General features: G+C 43.1%; 1 protein-coding gene across 3 annotated transcripts in view; it reads left to right on the top strand.

The window, feature by feature from the left end:
• The window catches only part of TACC2 (transforming acidic coiled-coil containing protein 2), a 181,944-nt gene that overhangs the window by 54,734 nt on the left and 104,090 nt on the right, over positions 1 to 23,120 (top strand). For all 3 annotated transcript variants that reach the window (XM_037903765.2, XM_043551361.1, XM_043551362.1), the window contains one exon: positions 13,338 to 13,463. In XM_037903765.2, coding sequence (XP_037759693.2) covers positions 13,338 to 13,463 — 126 coding nt within the window. The remainder of the gene's footprint in view (positions 1 to 13,337; positions 13,464 to 23,120) is intronic.

Genomic DNA, 23,120 nt, shown 5'->3' with positions numbered 1-23,120 from the left:
GGAGAGAGGAGCCTTTAATGCAACTCAGTCTCTTCACTTTTTTTCTTCTGTCCTCTAGAGCTAGTGTACCTGCAAAAGCTATTTTTAAAATGGATTCCAGATGAAAGTGGAATTGGTATTTTTCCTCCCCCCCTTGACTCCCCGTGCACCAGAGGATAGCTGGGAGCCTCTACCTGCACCAGGAAAATCCCATTAACTCTTCTTTTTCCATTCCTGGTTTCCTGCTGCTCAGGTTTGGGGAGAGGGAGAAGGGAGGTGAGAGAGAATCATCCTCTCTAGCAGCTGCTTGTAATATTACCGCTGCTCCGGATCTCAGTTCTTGCTGTCAGTACTGATGCTGATTCTCAGTTCTGGAGCTGAGTGGGCTATCTGTAGCAAACCAATTTATTTGTCAAGCTTAACCCTTTTTATTAATGATTTTGCTTTTTCTTAATTTACTGCTACTTTTTTGGCAAATGCTTTATGGGAAAATTGAACAAGGAGGGGTGTGAACATGGTTGGGCAAAAAAGCAGGTCAGAATTAATGAAAATATTAGTGACTTTTCTATATGCTCCGAGAGCTGACATCATTACTGTTAGCCATCTTGAGACATATGAGCATAAATAGGAGGCGTACAGTACTGTTAAGCTCTGTGCAAGACCAAGAGCTGGACAAGGTTCTGGGAGATCAAGTTCTGAAGCTGAGGAAATAAGCCAGTTTTGTCACCTGAATAAGGATTAGTCTGCACCACAATTGAGCTGTGGGAGTCTGCAGGCTTCTACAGCCATAGCCAGGCAGACTCTTAACTTTGCTGAATTGAACCTCTATAGTTAAGCATTTATATCAAATACCTGGACTCAACATTTGGTGAGCAGTGATTCTATTAAATCTTCTATTATATGAACTAGACTTACATACAGAATAGCCTGGTGATTAACTCCTTGGTTGCTGGCAATTTGAATATACACCCAGGCCACAGAGCAGTAAACAGCAATGGAAAATAAGGATATAATTCCATATTCACAGGGACATATTTATGTTGTGGTGACCTACATCCATAGAGAATTGAAGGGATTAATTAGGGATACAGCTAACCCTTTCCGTTTCATTGTGCTACAGGGCAATAGCATATGTTTTTAGGAGTTGGAATTTAACAACACACTTAAAGGGTCTGGATTTAAGTTTACAACTCTAAACAAGTAAGGCTTCAATAATAGCTAGTAAAACTAGGCAGAACCTTGCCTGCATCTTGGAACTTTGGAAAGATCGTCTTTAAAGTTGGGCCAAATACTCTGCCAACATCAACAATCAGAGTTCCGCGAAGTGTCTTTAAAAATTAAATATCCAGTTGTGTGGCTTGGCTGCATGGATTGTTGTTTATTTTGTAATCATTTAATTTCTATAAGTCTTTAGTGTCATACAGAGTGGAAAATGTGAAAACTTAAAACAGCTATCAGCTTGTCATGACTCAAAAAGTTTTGGAAGAAACTTTGTAACAGACTGAAGAGAAAAGAATGAAAACCACGTGTCAGTCTCACTGGCTTACTCTGTGTGTGTGTGTGTGTGTGTGCGCGTGTGTGTGTGTGTGTGAAAGAAAGAGCAAGGTCAAAATTCCTACAAATTCAGGAGCAGTTTGCTTAATGATCGATTAGGTCCTTTCCTCTCAAGCATGGTGCAAATGTCCAGAAATGCAGAGGCGTGCCACAGTAACGCAGCCCTGCATTCCTTTGACCCAAAGCAGGATCAGATGCCTTTGGAGCAATTGTATGTTTGTTAGACACAGTACTGGCCTTTCCTTGGGGAGCCTCATGGGAGGAGCCTTTGTCAGACGGCTCCAGTTTTATAGTCATTGGCCTTTTGTGTGTTTCAACTTTCAAACAGCCTTCCATTCAGAAGAGAAGCACTTTGGAAATGCAGCACCAAACACAGATTTCTGGAATATTTCTTTGGCTGACTGGGATAAGTTTTTACTTTCAGTGGATTCAGCAGTGGATATAGTTAAGTCAATCGTCCCGTTAAAGTCTGACTTTGAAGTCTGGACTGAAAGGATGGAAGTTTAGAAATTGCTCTGGTAAAGGAATCTGTGGTAAATTGGTGGGCGTGTTTTTGTTTTGTATTTTTGAGCTGAGGATGATTTGGAATGGCAGAGCTGGCTATTATTTCTTGACACTGGTAAGTGTGAATTGTTTGAGAAAAATGGTTATGCAACTAAACTTATATATGGGTTGGTTTTTAAAATAACTTAAAAATAAAAAAGCATTTGGGGATTAAAAATGAAAAGTAGTTTGTTTCTGTCCTGCCATGCAAACTCTTTATTTCTCTTTATAAAAGCTGTCACACTTTTTTTGCTGCTTCCACGCTGTTCTCCATTCACTTTTGAAGAGTAACTTGTCTTCAATATTCATATTGAGTGGAATGTTGTCTTTCATATAGCTCTGTACTGAGCTTTTTAACAGTCTTGAATTAGATGGGGATTAACTATCATTATCGCAAAGTAGCTGAAAAGACTTGGATTTTGTGGATATTGCCATAGAATGTGGTTGGATTCCTTTTAAACTCTCGTATCAGCGTGTGTTTAGCAGCTCAATGGAGACTTAAGGGTTAGTTATATTGCACAATGAAACTTCTGACTCACATTTACTATTCATAAATTGGAGACTTTTAAATTCTATAAAAATTACATCACAGCATGACTAAGAATACTCTGTCCTTCTAAAAAGCTGAAATACAATGAGAGTTATTGTGGTCGTAATGTAGCAAATGCATTATGCTTATTCATCTTGTGCAATCATTTATATTTGTGATATTTCATGCAACTTCTTACTGCTGTTTACAGAGGGCATAGCAAAAATTATTTTAATCTATAATGCTCTTTCAGTACATTTACTTTACAGGCTTTTTTGAACTATACGTAGATGCTGACCATGGTATGCCACCTTAAATTGTAGTTTTTAATTTGATCATATTAATATAACATTCCATACAATTAGACTTTCTCTTCTGTCTTAATGATTGATTGTGTTTTTTCACATTAATAGGGTAAATTAAGTATAAATATTTGAGAGGGATTCCAGGCCCTAAAGTAATTTATGACTTAACATCACTACCTGCTGAGGGAAATTCTTTATCATGTCAGCATTTCCATAAATACTGCCAGAAAAGTAACGCTTCAGAAAATTACTCTTTGCTATTGAGTGCTGTGATTGGCTGAGACTGTGATGCCATTGTCTTCCAGTTAGTATGTGGTATTTTGTGATTACTGGCAGGGACTGCAAAATGCAACATAAGTTGAGTTGGGGTTTTCTCTAGAAGATGGGTTTTACTTGAGGAAAAATCATTTGAGAAGATTATATTTAGAAACAATTCAGCTTCTATTCAATACAACTGTTGCATTTATCTTCCTTCCATTCTTTGTCACCAAGGATATTTTGCACACAGAGGCAATTCCCTTGTGCCTTGAAGCCACTATGTTGGGTGGAAGTAGCGTGGAGCTGTATCCCAGGAGGGATTTCAGGAAGACTAGTGTTTCGGGCAGGCTTTTTTTAAAGAGCTTCTGAGGAGTCCAGCTACTATACCAACCATTTGGAAGTCATAGTTTGTGCTGCCCTTTGAGCTAGGCCAGCTTCGCTGCTTATCTCTCCTACCACCTGACTTCCTTTGGGATAGCTAATGTTACAGGTGACACTAACTGTGTTCTTGCACATATGGCAATTGTGCCCAGTCACTGTGCAGAGCTGTAGGCGCTGGATAGAGGGTTCTTGCTGCCTATCCACTCTCTTCTGCACACTCACACAGGGTCCATGCACATTCTGGTTGAGGATCTTTGTTTCTGAAGAATTCCTCTGCTCTGGCTGCTTATTCCTCATATGAAGGCCTCATAAATTTGTGACATCAGAATTATTTCCACAGAAGCCAGTATTCGTATCCTGGCAAGAATTATGGCTTCTGGTGAATGGTAGAGAAAAGAATAGTTAGAGAAGGAATGTTATGGACAGCTGGCACAGTTTAGGGCAATTGCACCTGTACTTTTCCTTAGCGGTTCAGCAAGGGCACCTATTCCTAGACTTCCGGCTCCCCAGCTGTTGCCTTTCTTGGGTGGAGACCCACATCTCTGTCCCTTCTGACTGGGATATTTCCAGGCTGTACAGTTCCCAGAATTCTTCACTGTATTATTCCCAGCAAAAGACAGTCTGCCTAAGCAGGCATGCTTCGCTTCTCTCCTCTCATCGGAGACCTGACATAGTGTAATTGCTACAGCGCTGTTATCACACAGTTCTTCCAAGCAAGCATATTTTATCCTTAAGATAAAAATGCGACAGAAAAAAATATATTAAAAACCATGAAAGAACCTATATGTGTTCTGCTAAGTATACCAGAGATTTCTCTCCCACACCCATCTCCACATGGGCTCTGGTCAGTGTCTGTCCTTCCAACCCTTCCCTAAGGAGTGCATTTTCTGGATCGGAATAAAACCCCTGAGCCTGTTTAAAACCAGGCTATTTATCCAAAAACCTTTTCTTTGTTAGTCCCTGGAGAATTCAGTTTGAACTAGTATAACTGAAACTCTCCAGGGGGTGGCTTCAAAGGGCTGATAACTGGAGGAATCATATTAGCATACCCCCTTCTCCTAAAGAAGATACGCACAATCTCACAATAACTCATAAACAATTGGATATTTAATACCATGGACCCCAAGGTATTGAACTCAGTAAGATTTGTCCAGAATATTGTTATATTTGTCGGAGCAACATATTATATTTGTTACCCGTATAGGATAAGAATAAAATTAAAGAATTAGTTAACTTAAGTTTGGTTAAGGAAATTTATTTGTGTTGTAAAGAAAAGCTTGGACTAGCAAGTACTGTAGAAGGAAGGTCTTAAAAAATAATGAGTTTGATAAAGCCAAAAGGAAAAAAGTGTGGTGAATGTTTGGCTTAAAGAATAACTAATGAGATAAGGGGAAGTTTCTAAAAAGAGGGCCTCTGACCGAGAGAGATGACTGCAGATGCTTAAATCAAAGAGAGAAAATTTGTCTTAAAAAAAGCCAGCACAGCTCTTCCCCAACCCACACACCAGTGTTAAAGCCTGTGTGAACCCAAGTGAAATGGGAAAACTGTTGGACAGTAAGAAGGGGGAGGAAAGGCCTTGGAAGAAAGGACGTTGTAAATTTTATCTGAATTAAGACTGGAAATAAGGGTGAATAAGCAAATTGGTTTTTAGCTAAAGTCAGTAATTGGCAATGATATCACTTGTTTATTAAAGCGCATAAAAAAGTAAACACTTAAAGGGTTCATTGCTAATACCTGCCTGACCATGTTGGAGGCAGCCTACATGGGTCTAAGCATCCCTGGGTTTAGCCTGTTTGTAAGTGTCTTAATCAAATGCTTATAAATGTTTTGTTACTGTTTGAATGTAGTAAATTGCTTATTATTTAGGCTTTGGGGGCATGTTTAGCGCAACTGCATAAAGTACCTTTTGGCCTTTGAATGTAATTTTAAAAATGGCTAAATTGGTGTTAGGTACTTTCCCATATTAATATTTTCAAACATTATTAATAATTCCAACACCTCCATCTGCCCTGCCTCACCCTGACCTCTTATTAGTCCCATTCATCTGTTATGTCTTGTCTGTTTTTACAGCACCTAGCATAATGGGACCCAAACTGGTTGAGGCTTTTAGGCACTACCAGTCCTGTGTGAAGGGAGATACATGCAGGAGCTGATGGGAGATTTTTCTGTTACATTTGAAGCACCAGTAAATATTTGTTAGCTATTCGAAATGACAGCGTATTTGTTAAAACTTTGGATAATTAAAAGTTATACTGGCTTCATTTTATTTAATTAGGAAATATAAGCTGTGCTCTAAACTTCCGCATTTGTTACAAAAACCTGACTCAGTATACTAAGGAGAACTACCCTGAGTAGTTGTTGTCCTTGTGCTGTAACACTTAAGAGACTTCTCCTAAGTGTCCTTGAAGGAGGTATTATAGAGGAAGGAGAATGTTATTTGTCCTTCACAGCTGTTGAGTCAGCACTTTTGATTTGTTTATCAGAGTGAGATACTCTAAGGTGCCACAAGTACTCCTTTTCTTTTTGTCTCCAGGGCTTGCTCTAGGTTTTTTGCTGCCCCAAGCAAAAAATTTGCCGCCCCACGCCCAGTTGGGGCTGGAGCTCGCAGGTGGCGCTGGAAGCGGAGGGAGTGATGTCACCTTCTCCCAGCGCCTGCAGGGCCTTTACCCCCTCCACCGCCCGGCCGCGCAGAGAAGCCCCAATATACTGGGTGGCACAAGGCAGTGCAGCCCCGGCTCCCCGGCAGGACTCGCCCTCTCGTTCCCAGGTGGCGGCTGGGCCCTGGCAGCTCAGCATCCCGGTGCTGGGGCTTCCCCTTCCCGCTGTGGCCGGGGGCACGGAGCCCTCGCCCCGTCTAAGCGGCGCAGCTCCAAGAGCGCAACTGCCCTGAAAAAAAAGGATGGCCGGAATGCCGCCCCTGGAAATGTGGCGCCCCAAGCATGTGCTTGCTTTGCTGGTGCCTAGAGCCGGTCCTGACTGTCTCCTTCTGACACCAGCACAGAATGGCCTGTTCCCTCCTAAGCCTGTTGAATAATCTTTATAGGAATCTCAGAGATCATAAAGTGTAATTTTCCTTTTTTTTAAAGAATAAAAGTATTTGGGAGTGTGCAGAGTAATTACAGCAGCTTATCTCACTGTTCTGCCCTCAGTTCAATTTGATATCATCAAGGGAAACTAATTTATGGAGTAAACGTCCAAAGAAAGCAAGAGAAGCTAAAACTCTGCACCTATCCTAGAAGGAGTGAGCCAAGCACTTATTGAAACAGAAGGAACATTAAGCAATCTAGGCAAGAAGTCGGACTAACTTAGATGGGCTACTGGACCTCTTCCCATTATAAAGTGTTGCTAATATGTGGTATACTAACAAGACACACAAATTATATAATTAACCCTCACAACAGCCTTGTGCATTGGTGAGTACTGTTGCACATATGCATCAGAGACACTGATTGGCCTAATATCAGTCCTGGTTTAAATATATGGTATACTATTAACTCAGGGAGTCTTGTATCCCAGCCCCTGTTCTAACCACTAGACAACATTCTCTGCCTATGCCTCTTCTCTAAAAATATGCTGGGCCAACAACACAAACACTGCTCAGTCCTCCCTTTATAAGTATTTTGTGTTACTCTCCAATATTTTCCCTAACCACTTCAAGCAGGGCTGGATCTACCATATGTGAAAAACAGGCAGTCACACAGGGGTGCATGATATTAAGGGCAGCAATAGGTTATGCAGATAACTGGAGGATAGCTGGACTTGGACACTTACTGGTTTTATCAGAGAAAACCTGAGCCTGTTATTGACAGGCTGCAAAGGGCGCCGTAGCCAACCCTCCTGAACTGAAAGAACATGAAGGGGAAGGAATAAAGGGGAAAGTATTGATCAGCCTGGAGGATTATCTCCCCTCCTCCCCATAACCTCCTGACTTCAAGATTTTCAAAAACCTTAGTGTAAAATTGTCTTTTAGGGCATTGATGCCCAACCTTATTACACAGGAGGGCCACATAAAACAAAGCACAGCCTAGTGTGGGCCAAACAGATTCTACATATTTTAATAGGATTTATAGTCACCTGTCTTGACATATTTTAAGTTCAGCTTGTTTCATATGTATTTAGATAGGCTGTTTCTAGGTACAGTATTGTCTATTTATACACTTATATAAACTAAAATGATGTAAACCTGATGACAAAATGCTTATGAATCATCCATTAGTGTATTTTCTTGAAGCAGACCTTATGAAATGCTCTGGTGGGCCACGTGCAGCCCATGGGCCATAGGTTGGGCACCCCTGGTTCAGGATACAGATACTGTGGATAACAATGGGAGACTTGTACATGGATCCAAGACAATATTTAGCCCTAATTTTGTAAGCAAAGCTATAATCATCCCTGATGAGTCAGCTCATCCCTGCTAGCACTCATTGTCACGTGTCAGCAAACCACTTAAGCCTTGCTTTTACCTATTTAAAAAACAAAATTTTACCTGTGTCAAAATCAGCTGCTTTTTTTTTTTAATTAAAGCAGGACTTTAGTCTCTCAAATAGAAGAAATATCACATATGCATGCCGTTATTCACTATTCATTTATATTTAATGCACATCAGGAAATTGGGGCAAACTTCATCTGAGAGACTCATTAGTGCATCCGATGAAGTGAGCTGTAGCTCACGAAAGCTCATGCTCATATAAATTGGTTAGTCTCTAAGGTGCCACAAGTACTCCTTTTCTTCATTAGTGACTTTATGTATGTGCCTCCCTAGCAATGATTTGAAAATGCATCTCCTCAAGGCCAAGCAGATACCTTAAGATTAAAACTGTGAAACATGAGAGACCAAGGACACTTGTTGATAGAAGGCTTAGCCGGGTGACATACTGATTGCAAACTGAGTCCTTTGGTCTTTTGACTGAATTTATAGTGTGCTAGTTGCAGCTGTTATTAAGCAGCTGGTTGTTAAACTGTGAAGTATTTTTCCTTTGAAAAATATTTCAGTCATGCTAGCCATAAGGAGAATTTGGAAGTAATTTTTAGTAGATCTCTTTAATAGATTCCACTCGACCCAGAACTCAGTCAGTGGAATGAAAAGAGGCCTTACTGATCACCCTATGCAGAGTTTATGCTGAGATAAAATTGTCCTGAAAAACTTCTTAGTACTGTGGGGGACTTGTGGTGGTGGTAATCTGAAAGGCGTGTATTAGGCTAATATAGCTCTGATTTAAAATAATTTCTGTTGTGGAACTAGATGGAACACTTTTTTGAGTTCCCTTTATTATTAGGCCGGTGTCTAGTAGAGTGGCTTTAGTAATAAACTGCTTCGCTACCATCTTTTCTGTTTCAAAATGGGTTTCAAGTTGTACAGTTTGTGACCTGTGTGAAAAGATTTGGGGCACGTCTTCACCGGCAATGTTAAAGCCCTTTAATGTGGCTTGTGTAGCTGCGGCACAGCGCTGGGAGAGAGCTCTCTCTAAAAAACCCCACCTCCACGAGGGGAATAGCTACCAGCACAGCTTCCAACTTGAAACTTGCAGCACTCGGGGGTATTTTTTTCACACCCCCTGAGGGAGAAAGTTGCAGCGCTGTAAAGTGCCACTGTAGACAAATTCTTGGTCTCCTGTTGCGAGGGGGATAGGTGTCTGTTGTCAGAATCAAAGAGATGCAAATGACTGAATGAGAATGGAAATGTAATCTGCTTCTTACCTCTACAGTTGGTCCTTCCAGGTTATGGCAGATGAAGGTACATCAGCATGGCAAGGTTGGGAAGTTTTCAGAGCCATGACCTGTGCTGTACTTTTCTGTGTATCTACAGAAGACTATTCGTGACTGTGTTGTCAATAATTATAATAATACTCAACACTTACATAGCTTTTTATACCACAAAGCAGTGTACAATGGTGAGCTAATTAGTTAAACTTGCACACTTCGTGAATACTTAAAGTCCCTTTGAAGGGAGTGTTTCCCAAAAGGGAAGATGCTCCACCTTGGGATTGTGCAAAAGATGAGGTGGTGAGGTTGGATGGGGGACCACACACAGACCTCCCAGTTGTTCTCCAGAGGTTCAGCTTTCATTTAAAAAATAAACAAAGCCCTGTTACCATTGCCAAAGCAAACATTTAAAATGTAAGGCAAGTATAACGAATGAAGACACATCGGCCTGAGTTTCCAAAGAGCCTAAAATAGTGGTTCTGAGGTCTGATGACATTCACTTCAATAGGTGCTAACATGGATACCAATGATGATAGTTTAAATGTCAACAATGTTAACTATACTATGGCACATCAAAGTATGTAAGAAAGGAGAGGAAGTATCATCCTATTAAGAAGCTCTGCACCCGCATTTTCCAAAGCGTGTTTAAGGGCGGGACCTCTAGAACTAACTGAGGGACATAAAGATGTAAATTAAGATGTTTAGTGCTTTGATAGCCCAGCACTTAGCAGGCTTGTAGCAGAGGTGCAGCTGGTTTCACTTTTCTGGATGGGGCTCAGTTTTTAAAAAATTGTAAAACACAGATTTAAGAAATGGCCTATGACCAGCTGCAGAGATGACACTCAAGGTCAAGCTCCATTTTATTAATAAAAAGATATACCCCCTTTTTCAATAAAGGCAAAGACACTCTATCAACCAAACTAGAAAACTTTGTAATCTACAACATCTTGGCAAAACATTTCCTTCCAAGAGCTGATCCCTGAGGTGATGTTAACCTGGGATAATGAGGACTTTTGTTCATCTAGCTTTCTACCAATAGTTGCATAAAAGTAATATTACACCTTTCAAAAACAGGCAAATGTGGTAGGTTGTCATTTTGAAATTTAGTTCAGCACAGTGGGTCACTTCTGTTCTCCTTGGCGTCGGTGTAAATTGAGGAACACTCCACTGAAGTTATTGTGGGTTCTCTGTTTACACAACATGAATGGTTTCAGAATGTGACCATAAGTACTATAGGAAATGAAAAATAGAAGAAAACACTAGCTCAGTAAGGGATGCAATTGTAAGGACTTTAAAAAAAAAAAAGTTTTATGAATTATTTTTCTCATGTGAGTATGTTACTTTACGTTTTGGTTAAAAATAGATGAAAATAATGATATGTTCAGATAGTAACTTTTGGATATTGCCAATATAATATTGCATCATTACAGTGCAGTTTAACTCCTTGTTGTGTCCTTTTAAACTAAACTGTACTACTGTACAGTATCTCGTTTAGAAGCTAGATCTCAGCTTATCTAAGGAAGGAACAGTCTAGTGGTAAAACATTTGTCAAGTTTGTTTTTTGGTGTGAAATATGAGCATTTGGAATTATATCGATCCACATGGTCATCTTCCAGCTATTACATGTAGGTTCATACCCTTTTCCTAGCATCAGATTCTGGCCGAATCAGCATGCACACAGCTTCTATTCACTTGATATCAATGGGAGTAATATGGACATGTTTCAGAGAGCAGAACTGGGTCAGAAATAGGGAGCCCAACTTAAAACTTAGGCTATGTCTGCACTTGCACTTTTGTCGGAAAAACTTCTGTCAGTCGGAGGGTGTTACCCCCATGGCCAACGTAAGTTTCACTGGCAAAAGTGCCAGTGGGGACAGCACTGTGTTGGCAGGAAATGCTCTCACGCTGACATAATTATCGCTGCTCGTTGGGGGTGGTTTAATTATGCCCACAGGAGAGCTCTCTCCTGTTGGCACAGAGCAGCTACATGGACACCTTACAGTGGTGCAGCTGCTGCGGTACAGCTGTGCCACTGTAAGGTCTGTAGTGTAGACCTTAGGTACTCTTGTTCAGGAACCAATTCTCAGTGCCCAAATGTGTAACTGGAGGCCTCAGTTTAGGGCCAAATTGTAAGTATTACTGAACATCTGAAATTCCCATTGACTTCAATGGGTGTTGGAGTTACTTGGCATCTCCAAGGTTTTGGTCTTTATGGCCCAGATCCTCAATTATATTTATCCTAACTCCCATTGATATCAATGGAAGTTAGGTGCCTAAATACCTTTAGAGGATCTGGGCAAAAGGACTCCACAATAAATTCCAAGGGCGTTGCTCTCTTGTGGTTTGTGGCGGTACAGTGACTCTGGTGACTTCCCAGAAATAGCTTTCTCAGAGAAGACTCTTTCCTAATGGATTTGATAATGTGTTTGGTATATAACATTACTTTGATCCATCCACTCAGCACTTACACACCAGAAAGTGTCAACAAGATTTTAGATCCAGATTGTGTCCTGCTGTGCATGGATATACTCAGTATATGTAGGTATACTTGGTTCTGCCTCAGTGCGACTAGATGACCTCTAGAGGTACCTTCCAGCCTTACATTTGTATATTCTGTGATATGCAAGAGGATGTGGGACAATGGCAGAAGGAGCCCTCCATGTTCTGTGCCGCTTTGCGGCAGCCAGGCACAGTCCTGAGGTGACCAGAAAACAAAGTATGAAGTGACCAGAGTTGATCTCCCTCCAGCACAGGGGTGGGAAAACTTTTTGGTCCGAGGGCCACATCTGGGTGGAGAATTGCATGCAGGGCAATGAATGCAGAGCAGGGGGTTGGGGTGTAGGAGGGAGTATGGGGTGTGGGAGGGCGTGTGGGATGTACGATGGGGCTCAGGGCAGGTGATTCGGGTGCAGGAGGGGGTGCAGAGTGCAGGAGGGGGCTCAGGGCAGGGTGCGTTGGGGCTCGGGAGAGGGTTGGGGTGCAGGAGGGGTGTGGCAGGGGATTTGGGTGCAGGAAGGGTTCAGGCTCAGGGCAGGGGGTTGGGATGCAGGAGGAGTTCAGGGTGCGGATTCCAGCCCGGCGCCACTTACCTGGAGTGGCTCCAGGGTGGCAGCGGGACTAAGACAGGCTCCCTGGCCCCACACCGCACCGCTCCTGGGAGCGGCCGTCACCACGTCCCTGCGACCCCTGGAGGAGAGGGGGAGCAGAGGGCTCCGTGCACTGCTCTCACCTGCAGGTACCTCCCCTGAAGCTCCCATTGGCTGCGGTTCCCCATTCCCAGCCAATGGGAGCTGCGGGTGCTGTGCCTGCAGGCGAGGGCAGCGCACGGAGCCCTCTGCCCCCCTCACCCCCAGGGGCCGCAGGGATGTGGTGTTGGTCACTTCTGGGAGCGGTGCAGGGCCCACGGTGCCACGGCAGTGGCAATCCTGCAGGCCGAATCCAAAACCCTGACGGGCTGGATCCAGCCCACGTGCTGTAGTTCACCCACCCTTGCTCCAGCAGCTAATGGAATTGGTAGCAGTGTGGGGAGAGAGTGGGCTTTGTACCCATTGCAAGGATGGCTGGAGCTGCTGCTACAGTGTTCACTCCCTGGGAGCTCCGGGAGGAATTCTGGCTGATTCAGTTTCTCCTAGTGCTGCCACTACACCACAACCCCTCCTCACCCTTGCTTGTGCAGCTCTGCCTTGCTAGTTTGAAAAAAATTCTTATGAATCTCAGCATAAGGAAATCTTGCCATTTCTAGTGTCAAACACCAGTTTATTTTCCCATGCATTCTTAACATTGTAAGCAAAACTGGCATTGCCTCGCTATTATACAGTGAGGCAGTCTTTATGTAGGCCAAAGTCCTGTTGACTTCAAACAGGCATGTGCACACCCAAAGACTAGACGGTTGAGCCATGCACATAGGTGATATTTAAAAAAAGCTCTTTCCCTGCATTAGGTAATGCACATGGAAACATATACGTAAGGTTGCTATAGACTACCTATGCTAAACAGTGTCTCCAGATGTAGGGATTAAAAGCAATTGTAATTCTACAAAGACCTCTAACTGTGTCATTTTTCCATCTCTCTTCTTTTTTATACAGTTCTCTTGTGCCAGGTGATGCCATAAAATTGGCTTCTTCCACTGATTCTTCCAAACAACTGTTAGCTGATTCTCTGCCTTGTGAAAATGCTGCTCCTCTGGGTGCCGCTGAGCTGACTGCAGCAAGGTACAGTAAGGGACTCATTACAGTCATGGGGATAGAAAGCAACTGTAAACTTCCTTGTGTCACGAAGGGCACTAGCTAAGAAATAAGTGGCACTGGTTTTGGGATGGGGTGTGTCTAGTGCGGCCAAATGATATGCTGTTTCCGTGCCTCTTCTTGGCAGTCTGTCACTGAAGCTCCTGTAGAATCTATGCCAGAATTTCAAGCTGCCCCCTCAGACAGAATCTGCAAGGAAAGGTGGCATATCCCGTCCCCGGGGGAGTAAATCCCCCTGGGGCACAGCAGAGGCTGGTGGCACAGGCAAATGCAATTTATACCTTTATTAACTTACACCTTTTTCTCAGCACAAGGTGAGTTGGCCGTTCATGTTTAGACCTTTTCTCCTAATATTTAAATTTGCCAGATTCTTTGCTGGAATGATGCTGATATTAACAAAGTTAGTTATTTGGAGTGGATTGGAAATTCCCGTTTTTATTATACGCTGCTTTTTTAGTGATGTGAGCAGATTACTGTTGCTCTTACCAATATTGTTTGCAGTTGGATTTTCAAGGAAGGAAGGTCTGAGGCATAGCAGTTCATGTTTTAAACTTGCAACAGTAGATGTAGTTTTAGGGTTAAATTTTCTTAAACATATAAGTCATTTTCAAAAGTGACTTAGGCCCTAAGGAATCTACAGCCAATGAGTTTTAGGCTTCTAACTGCGTAATAATTTTGAACATGGGACGAAGAGCATGCCTACACTACAAAATTAAGTCGACCTGACTTACGTCGGCATACAGCCGCTGCAGTAATTTCACCGCTTGTGCGTGTTCTTGATTTGCTCCTTGTGTTGGCAGCGCGCCTCCTCACCAGAAGTGCTTGCACTGATTGACCTTTCAGTGTGGGGCATTGTGGGACAGCTTCTGAAAGGCAGCAACAGTCAATGTAAGCCATGCAGTGTCTGCACTGACACTGCATTGACGTAACTACATCGATCTTGGCTCTACACCTTGTGGAGGTGGAGTTAAGTCAATGTAGTGGGTGTTACGTCGGCAGGAGTGAAATTTTAGTGTAAACACTTACATAGTTAGGTCAACATAAGCTGCCTTGCCTTTAGTGTAGACCAGGGGCTAGGCTCCTAAACCACTTAGGCACTTTTGAAAATTTAACCTTTTTTTCCCCCCCGCTGCTATTTCAAATATTATATTACTTCAATTCACAATAGGGAGAACTGAGGTTGAAAAGAGGCAGGTTAAACAAAGTATCAGAGGGGTAGCCATGTTACTCTGTAGTCTTTAAGGTGCCAGTAGGCTTGTTGTTCAGGTTAAACAAAACGCTTCCTAACAACTTGAGGGTAATTAGCATATGTTTTTGGGGAGATAAGGATGAGAAGTTAGTGATTTCTTCCTGCTGTCACTGCAAGGTTTTAATTAATATGCAGATTTCATTGATAGCTCTTTTATAAATGTAATTGGTTACTGTTTACACCAATGGAGGCGTCCTCATCATTATGATTCTGAATTTCTGCCGTAATGATGAGCCTGTTAGAAAGAGAATGAACTGTTAATGAGTTGAAGCTATGCACTTCTTTCTGACAGCAGAGGAATAAGAAAGGGTTACACCAGCAGTTTCAGCAGCATCTACAAATGGTCTTTTGAACACAATCTAAATTGTGCTGCCTTTGGGTGGATGTTTAGTTTGTGCTCCTACAGAGACAATCAGACAGATCTACAGTGCCAACTAGCTGTTATTTTAGAAAGCATTCAGGAAGAGCAATCTCCTATGGTATCTTCATTATTAGCTTCTTTCAAACCTCATGAGCTCCCAGGAGTCAGAGGTATGTCTGTCTTCCTCTCCGGGCTGCCGGTCTTCTACCAGAACCTCCTCCGGACCTGGAAACGGTTCTCGGGGACCAGGTCAGTGGTGGCCACCGAGGGGGCAGATCTCCTCGCAGAGCCCCTGCTACACAACCCCCAGCTCCGTGTGCAGGTGGCGGAGTCCCGCTCGGTGCGCCAGAAGCTGGTCCTGGCAGAAGTCACCAGAGTCGGAGACCTCCTGGACTACAACCGGGGAGACTGGCTGGATCTCCTGACACTCGCTCGGCGCATGGGGCTCTCCAGACCTCGTACTCCCTGGCTCATACTTCAGGAGGTGAGGGCTGCTTTACCGCCTGCTTCTCGGGCCTACCTCGACCGGGTCCTGCGAGAGGGCACGCCCCACCCACCCTCCACCCCAGGCCCTCCGGACCTTTTCATTGGGCCCCTGCCCCGTGGACCCAACCTGTGCCCCCGCCCCTTCACTGTGAGCCGGCTGCACAACTTGCAGCTGATTCGTTTCCAGACTGTGCCAAGGAAACATCTATACATGCTCGTGCTCCACACCCTTCACGTCCTCAACCTCGCGTTCTGCCCCGACACAAACTGGCGGGACCTCCTGCCACCTTTAGAGGGTGAGGAACCCCGTGGGCCAGCCTATACTCCAGCCTGGTCCCGAGGCCCGCCGGGGATATCAGTTGGCAGCTCCTTCACAGGGCTGTGAGTACGGGCGTGTATTTGGTGTACCCCTGTCCCGGACACCTGCCCCTTCTGCGGCACAAGAGAGACCCTGGCGCACATTTACTTGGAGTGCACCAAGTTGCAGCCCCTATTCTGGCGCCTCACAAATATTTAGTTACGTTTCTGGCTACACTTTTCCCCTCACCTCCTTATCTACGCACTCTCTATCCATGGCCCCACAAAGCCACGGGCCCTCCTGGTCAACCTCGTCCTGGCCCTGACTAAACTGGCCATCTATAAAACCAGGGAGAGGAGGTTGGCCAATGGAGACTCCTGTGACTGTGGGGCCTATTTCCGATCCTCCGTCCATTCATGCATCTGGGAAGAGTTCCTCTGGGTGGCGTCCACTGACTCCCTTGACGCCTTCGAGGAGCAGTGGGCGCTGTCCGGCGTTCTCTGCTCGGTGTCCCCGTCAGGTTCCCTTTGTTTGACACTTTGTCCGCACTCCTGTTCCTGTTGTTTTATTAGTTGTCCCCTGAAATCACTTGGCTTCCAGGTCCTGTGGATCCCCCACTTAGGCTGGGGGGGACCCTTTAGCGGTGGATGAACACTAAGTTTGTAGCTCACAAAAGCTTATGCTCAAATAAATTGGTTAGTCTCTAAGGTGCCACTAGTACTCCTTTTCTTTTTGCGAATACAGACTAACATGGCTGCTACTCTGAAACAAGTTTAAGGTTAACTGTGTGAAATAGTTTAATAAGATTTTTGACGTGGAGGGGTGAGGTGGGAAACCATTGTTTGATGTTAGATTGATTTTTCTCATTTTTTCCCAGAAGTTTCTGCCACAGACTTTTTCATGGTTAACATTATTTAATAAGAGTATTATTGCTTAATACTATAATTATTTGTGATTGCCCCAATCTATGCTGGGTAGCTGTGCAAATTTTCTGCTGCGGAGTACAGTGTGTAGGGATCAGTTTAAATTGGGCTAGACTTTGATCTCCGTATAATGTCACTGTGGAAGGTGCAAGGATATCAGCAGTGATTCACCACACATGGTTGCAGGAGGTAACAAAATAGCAATTGGGGATAGAAGTATTTAGAATGAAACTAGAAGTCCCTTCAGTCCATTTGTCAAAGTGCATTAAAAGGCAGGTGAGTAACACACTGAGCAATTACAGTGAACCTGTAACCAGAGAACTTTAATAAACTCAGTGTTCTTAAAAAATCACTGCACAGGTTGGTTCTTGTTAAGATTGATTAATAAGAAGAGAAAATAAGAACAAAGATGAACTTAGAAATCAAAGCCAAGTTATCTTCTTCATACCTGTTTGCCTGTTATTCTTGGCAACTTTCATTCCCTGCTATTTGCTAACAATGAATTTGTCTTGCCTGGGCACTTTGCAGTGTCATGGCGATAGATCTGCTATAACTTCTCTGAATGTCACCTGTACACCTGGAAGAAGAGTGTTCAAGCTCAGTGTGGCTAGAGCTCACTTCTTAAGCTCCCATTCCAAACAAACAAAAGCAAGGCAGATCTCCTAACAAGAGTAAAAATCTTACACTGGTATAAACAAACAATATCATTAAAGTGAACAGGATTACTCTGGATTTAAAACTGGTGTAAATAAGATCAGAATCAGGTGCTTCTTGACCAAGGAGGATGTTTAAAACAGTGGAGCAAAATGTTTGTTACATTTATCATTTAGTGGTGTCTCACCTTCCCACACCCTCTGTTATGCATAATATATGCTTGTTTATTTAGCCTAACATAGCCACTTACTGCTGTTGCTTTTACAGCATTTTGTATAGAATTATTCCACAGTTGCTTTTTGATATTACTTTGAAAAGTTTTTTCAGTGCACATACGCACAGTGTCTGCCTCCTACCCCTCATTATTCTGATCAAAACGTAGTGCATTGCAACACAGATGGCTCAATGCTATTCCACTTCAGCGGCAATAAAAGCAAATTACAAAGCACCTTTTGGGGTTACTTATACATAGTTTCTTTTGCTTCCATGTGTATGTGTACCCATAAGGGATGTCTTAGAATTCAGATAGAGTGCACTTTGACAGGAAAAATAATGAAGCATATAAAGGAGGGGTCAGTTTGTGCTTAATGTCTTCCAGATGGCAGTGTGTAATATGAGATCAGATACTGTCCCTCCATCTGTCCAGTCAAGAAATTATATCTTTGTTTTGGCCCTTGAGGGCAGCTTTCGCCCCCACCCACCTCCAGTGATAACATATTGATCAGAGAGAGCACCACATGGTCTGGTCCATGTAAGTGGGTTTTATTTACCAGATCCATAGAGTAGTGTCTTAACACTAAATAGGTAATGAGTTCACCAACTGTTCTGCCAAGCCATTTCCATTTCAGACATAAAACAGCCCTCCTTCCCCCGCCCAGTCCACATACTGCATGAGAAAACATGAGTAAACACGCTGCATGAGAAAATAGTTTGGCTGTATTTACTAATTCAAGGGCAAACCTTCCTCCCACTGTGAAAGTGCAAAAGGTCTTTGTAGCAACAGTGCCACTGTGCATAGGGAAGGAAAGAATTTGGAGAGGGCTGGGGAGGCCAGGGATATCCCCTGTATGGTACAGAGCCCAGAGAGACAGACCAAGGGATTTGATTCTATGAAGATCCTCTAGGCTTTTCTACCTACTAAAGAGAGCTTCTGCCCTAGCCGTTAAATTGGTGTGGCAGCTGCAGACCTGCATCACTGTTGCTTCACAGCTTGAGGAGGAAAGTTCCTTCTCCCATGGTGTTTCCCAGCATCCAGCTCAGTTGCTCAAGATGAGCAAGGGGAGAAGAATGGATACAAAATCCACAGTAAGTATTTAAAAATATTAAAAGGCAAGTGAAATTATGGAGCTCAGCTACGGGAGCTAGGAAATCGGTTGCTCTAAGCCAGCCTATGACTCGCTGTGAGGCCTCAGAAAAGATCAATTAATCTCTCTACCTCAGTCTTCTCATCTGCGAAATAGGGATGTTAGTCAGGGATGTTGTGTCAAATTGAGTTCCTAGTGTGGAAACTCACTCTGCATGGGAATCAGGCATCCGCGAGGGCATGAAATGTGAGTGACGTTCATCTATGGTGGTGGTATTAAAATATACTAAGGGCAGCACTGTTATATAGGGAAGTAGGTGTGGCCTAACTGCATAATATGCCCACACAGCAGAGGCCTCTTGGGGATTGTTCCTCACTGCAAGCTCTGCAGGAACAGGGGAATCTAGCAATAGAGACAGTCAGGAAGTTTTGTTCAAAATTAATTTTTTTTTTTTTTACAAAAAACCCTGAGTTTGAAAAATGTTTGATTTCTGATGAGCTCGGCTCAGTAGGTTAATGATTGTGGAGGCAGGAGTTTAAAAAGCTCTGGGTGCTACAGTGGCCAGCTGGTGTCTCTGGTGGTGTCTTAGCTAGGCGTAGTGGGTATGCTGCCAATTTGCTTTGAGAATAAAACAGTTTTATACTGAATCCTGTTTCAGTAATGACTGTTGAGTTCTAACGTAGGCACTGCAAATTTGGGGATGTGAACTGGTGCAGATACTGCCTGAAAGTCAGAGTTGCACCATGGTCAAACTGGAAGGTTGAGGGAACCTGCTTTGCTTTAGATGCTGAAGGTATGTCTGTACTGCAGCTGGGAGTGAGCCATCCAGCCCTCTCGGGTAGGCAGACTCTCACTAGCTCCAGCTTCACTCAGGTTAGCTTGCTAAATACAGCAGGGTGAATGTTGCAGCACAAGTGGCCCCTCAGGCTAGCCACCGGAGTCCAGGACTGCCCGACTCCTGGGGTCCAAGCTCCCATGGCTCACTCGAGCCACTGCCCATGCCACAATGTCCACACTGTTGTATTTAGCTTGGTAATTTGAGTGGAGGTAGCACAAGTCTGTATACCCAGACTGGGAGGCTTGCTCCCAGCTGCAATGTAGCCATACCCTGAGTTCAGTCACCCTGACATCATTGCTGCATGAGTGGAACAGCTAGTAATGGCAGACAGGTCTCACTTTGCACACACCACATTCCCTCTGGCCCGAACCCAACTATGGGTGGTTCAGCCAGTTACACAAGCAGTGAATTGCACACCCATGTTAGCAGCACTTCATCCCACTTCCACGCCCCGAGTGATTATTTTGTCTGTATCGAAATCACTCTGGCATCATGTACACAACCAATGAACTGAGCCCAATATAGTTACCAGCCCCACATGGTCATTGTGGGAATTTAGCCATGTTTTATATAATATTTTGAAAAATGCGAAGTGCTGTCTAAATGTGAAGGGTTTGAAAATTGTTTTTATAATCATGGCTTAGGTCATAGCCCATACAAAGTAAACCATCCCTATTATAAAATCAGTTTTGGCGGCTAGTTTCATTTTGAAACACATTAGAAATGACAGTAGACAAAATATGTTTCCATGGTAAAAGTTTCTCTTTTATGTGCAGATTTAAAGGAATGTTGGTGGGAGAGAATCAAAAAGTAAGTGTGTGTGTGTGTGTGTGTGTGTGTGTGTGAAAAAGAGAGAGAGAGAGTAGTGTTATAAGCAGTTCACTGGTGTGCCTTTATTTCAGAATATTCTTGCAGTATTTTGGAGGGTATACATGTAATAAAAAACACCTCATAAATTGTATCTATATTTGGTGTGTTCCTGTCTTGACTAGCCTCCTTGTGCATTTGTTTCCTTTTGTGATGCTCTGTTTACACTCCTAACAGATGTTCGATGGTCACTTATTTTTGGCAGTTTATTTTTTGCTTTTAGTATTTTCCTCTAGTTTTGGTGCAACCCTATATAGTCATACCGACTGCTGTATATATTTGACATTATTACTATATAAGGACAAAGGCAATTTTTAGCTAAGGGGAAAATAGTAAATGAAAAAGGAAATAGCTTGTTTCTTTCAAAATGTGAAACTTACTCCCAGAAGAGATCAAAGTGACCGCAGATCTTGCCACTTTAATACATATACACACATGCACGCATGACAGGAGACTAGAGAGTCCTGTAAGCCACAAAAGCATGCTCTGCTTACCTAAAGAGAATAGTGTGAAATGATCTGTGTTGTTGCCCATGGCTTTTTACTTGGTTTCCGTCACTTAATATCCTGGTTTGGTTTGATCTGTACCAATATTTGTTCTTACACTGGGTGTTTTCTTACAAGAACCATAATTACTTTAAAAAAATCTTTTGGAGTTTAGTGTTTCTGCATTAGAATAATCATTTGCAGACAAAGGCAGAAAAGAGTGTAGTTACTAAATGGTTAAAATTATTAACAGATGGCAGGGAGCCTGTTCTGGAGACACAGGATGGGTTAGGTTTCAGAGTAGCAGCCGTGTTAGCCTGTATTCGCAAAAAGAAAAGGAGGACTTGTGGCACCTTAGAGACGAACAAATTTATTTGAGCATAAGCTTTTGTGAGCTACAGCTCACTTCATCGGATGCATTCAGTGGACAGCACAGCATGGAGCAGAAAGGAAGTCTATGAGCAAAGAGGGCAGGGGATTTTTATTTATGTTACAACAGCATGTTCTGGCTGGTTGTATTGCTGTTCATTTTATACAGCCTGACGCATTCTTTTTAATTTTTGCATTTGGTTAATGGTTTTGTTTTTATGACACTGCAGACGCATTTGTCTGCCAAATCGTGGTCTTCTCTCTTGTTAACAGAACCTGCTGTGCGGGTTTTGCACATGCACTGCTCGTCCCTTCCTGAGTTTTGTAAGTTGCAAAGTTGAGACATCTGTTGCCAGGTGGGGTTTCGTGGAAGTTGTTCTAGTTGAGGAGGAAGGCTGTCTCCCACATATCAGTAGAGCCCTGCGAATCTCTGGATATCTGCTTTATATCTGTGGGTGTCTGCATCCATAGATGCAGATCTCTGCGGATCATGTTTGCGGATCACGGATGGATGTGGATCCAAATTTTATATCTGCAGATACACATTTTATATCCAGGGACGCAGATAGCCGCGGACCTTGTTTGAGCATCAGACGCGCATACAAATTTTGTATCCACAGAGGGCTACCTATCAGCATTCCAGTCACCTTTGCATCCATTCTTTGTGGGTGCAAATGCAGTGGGTGAAAGCCTATTTCATAGAATCATAGAATATCAGGGTTGGAAGGGACCTCAGGAGGTCATCTAGTCCAACCCCCAGCTCAAAGCAGGACCAATCCCCAATTTTTGCCCCAGATCCCTAAATGGCCCCCTCAAGGATTGAACTCACAACCCTAAACCGCCAATGCTCAAACCACTGAGCTATTCCTCCCCCCCCCTCTGGAGACATTACATATTGGACCAAGTATTTGAAGATATCCTAATTGAAAACTTCATTCTTTCATGGTTTAAATGCCAGGCTCCCTTCCTCCCCACCGTAGATTTAAAAAAAAAGAGACCATTTTGAAAAATTTGGACAGCTGGACAAAGTTTGTCTCCATTATCGCAACACTTATATTCAAAGGTGTTCACTGTTGTACCACCACATTCCTGTTCTGATTGCTCGAAAATGGAATAAAGACAACAGTGATGTTTTGTCTCTGGTGTCATGCCTGTTTCTGCTGTTCTTAAAGGTCCTTTGTCCTTTTCACTGTCCTGTGGCTCATCATTTAAAACAAAAGACACCCTGCCAAAACTGCAGCTGTAACTTATCACCAGTATTTTTCTTGATATAGTCAGGAGAGGGCCACTCCATTACCAAAATGACTTTCGTGCCATCACCCTCATCCTTGAAACACCCCTGTTGACTTTTTAAAAAATGTATTTTACCTATTCTGAAATTCATGAACTGAAATCTCATATGTATTCTAAACTCAACGCTGTGAGACTTAGCAATATGGTGGCAGTTGCTCGGTATTAAAACGATACCGCAGATCTCTAACCCTAATGTTTTTATAGTGAGAATTCATTTAGTTCTTCAGCATATTGAATGTTTCAAGAAAGAAAACTTTACTATTGTTTTTTAGGATTGGAAATGACAAACTGCTAAGCTCTCGACCTCTTGGGGGTGTTGTGGGGCTTAATTATGGTTTGCAAAGTGATTTGAGATCATTGCATAAAGACACTACACAGCGAACTGCCAAGTAGATAGATAGTAGCTATTAGCTATTTATTTATTCTGGGCTCTATATGTGGGAAAAGAAAACATGGCAGACTCGTAACAAATCAGTCTGACAGTAAGCTAGTGTCTC

Source organism: Chelonia mydas, chromosome 7 (genome assembly GCF_015237465.2).
Source record: "Chelonia mydas isolate rCheMyd1 chromosome 7, rCheMyd1.pri.v2, whole genome shotgun sequence".
Classification (NCBI taxonomy): Eukaryota; Metazoa; Chordata; order Testudines; family Cheloniidae; genus Chelonia; species Chelonia mydas.
The sequence above is the reverse complement of the archived record's forward strand: the minus strand, read 5'-3'. Positions and strand labels throughout refer to the sequence as shown.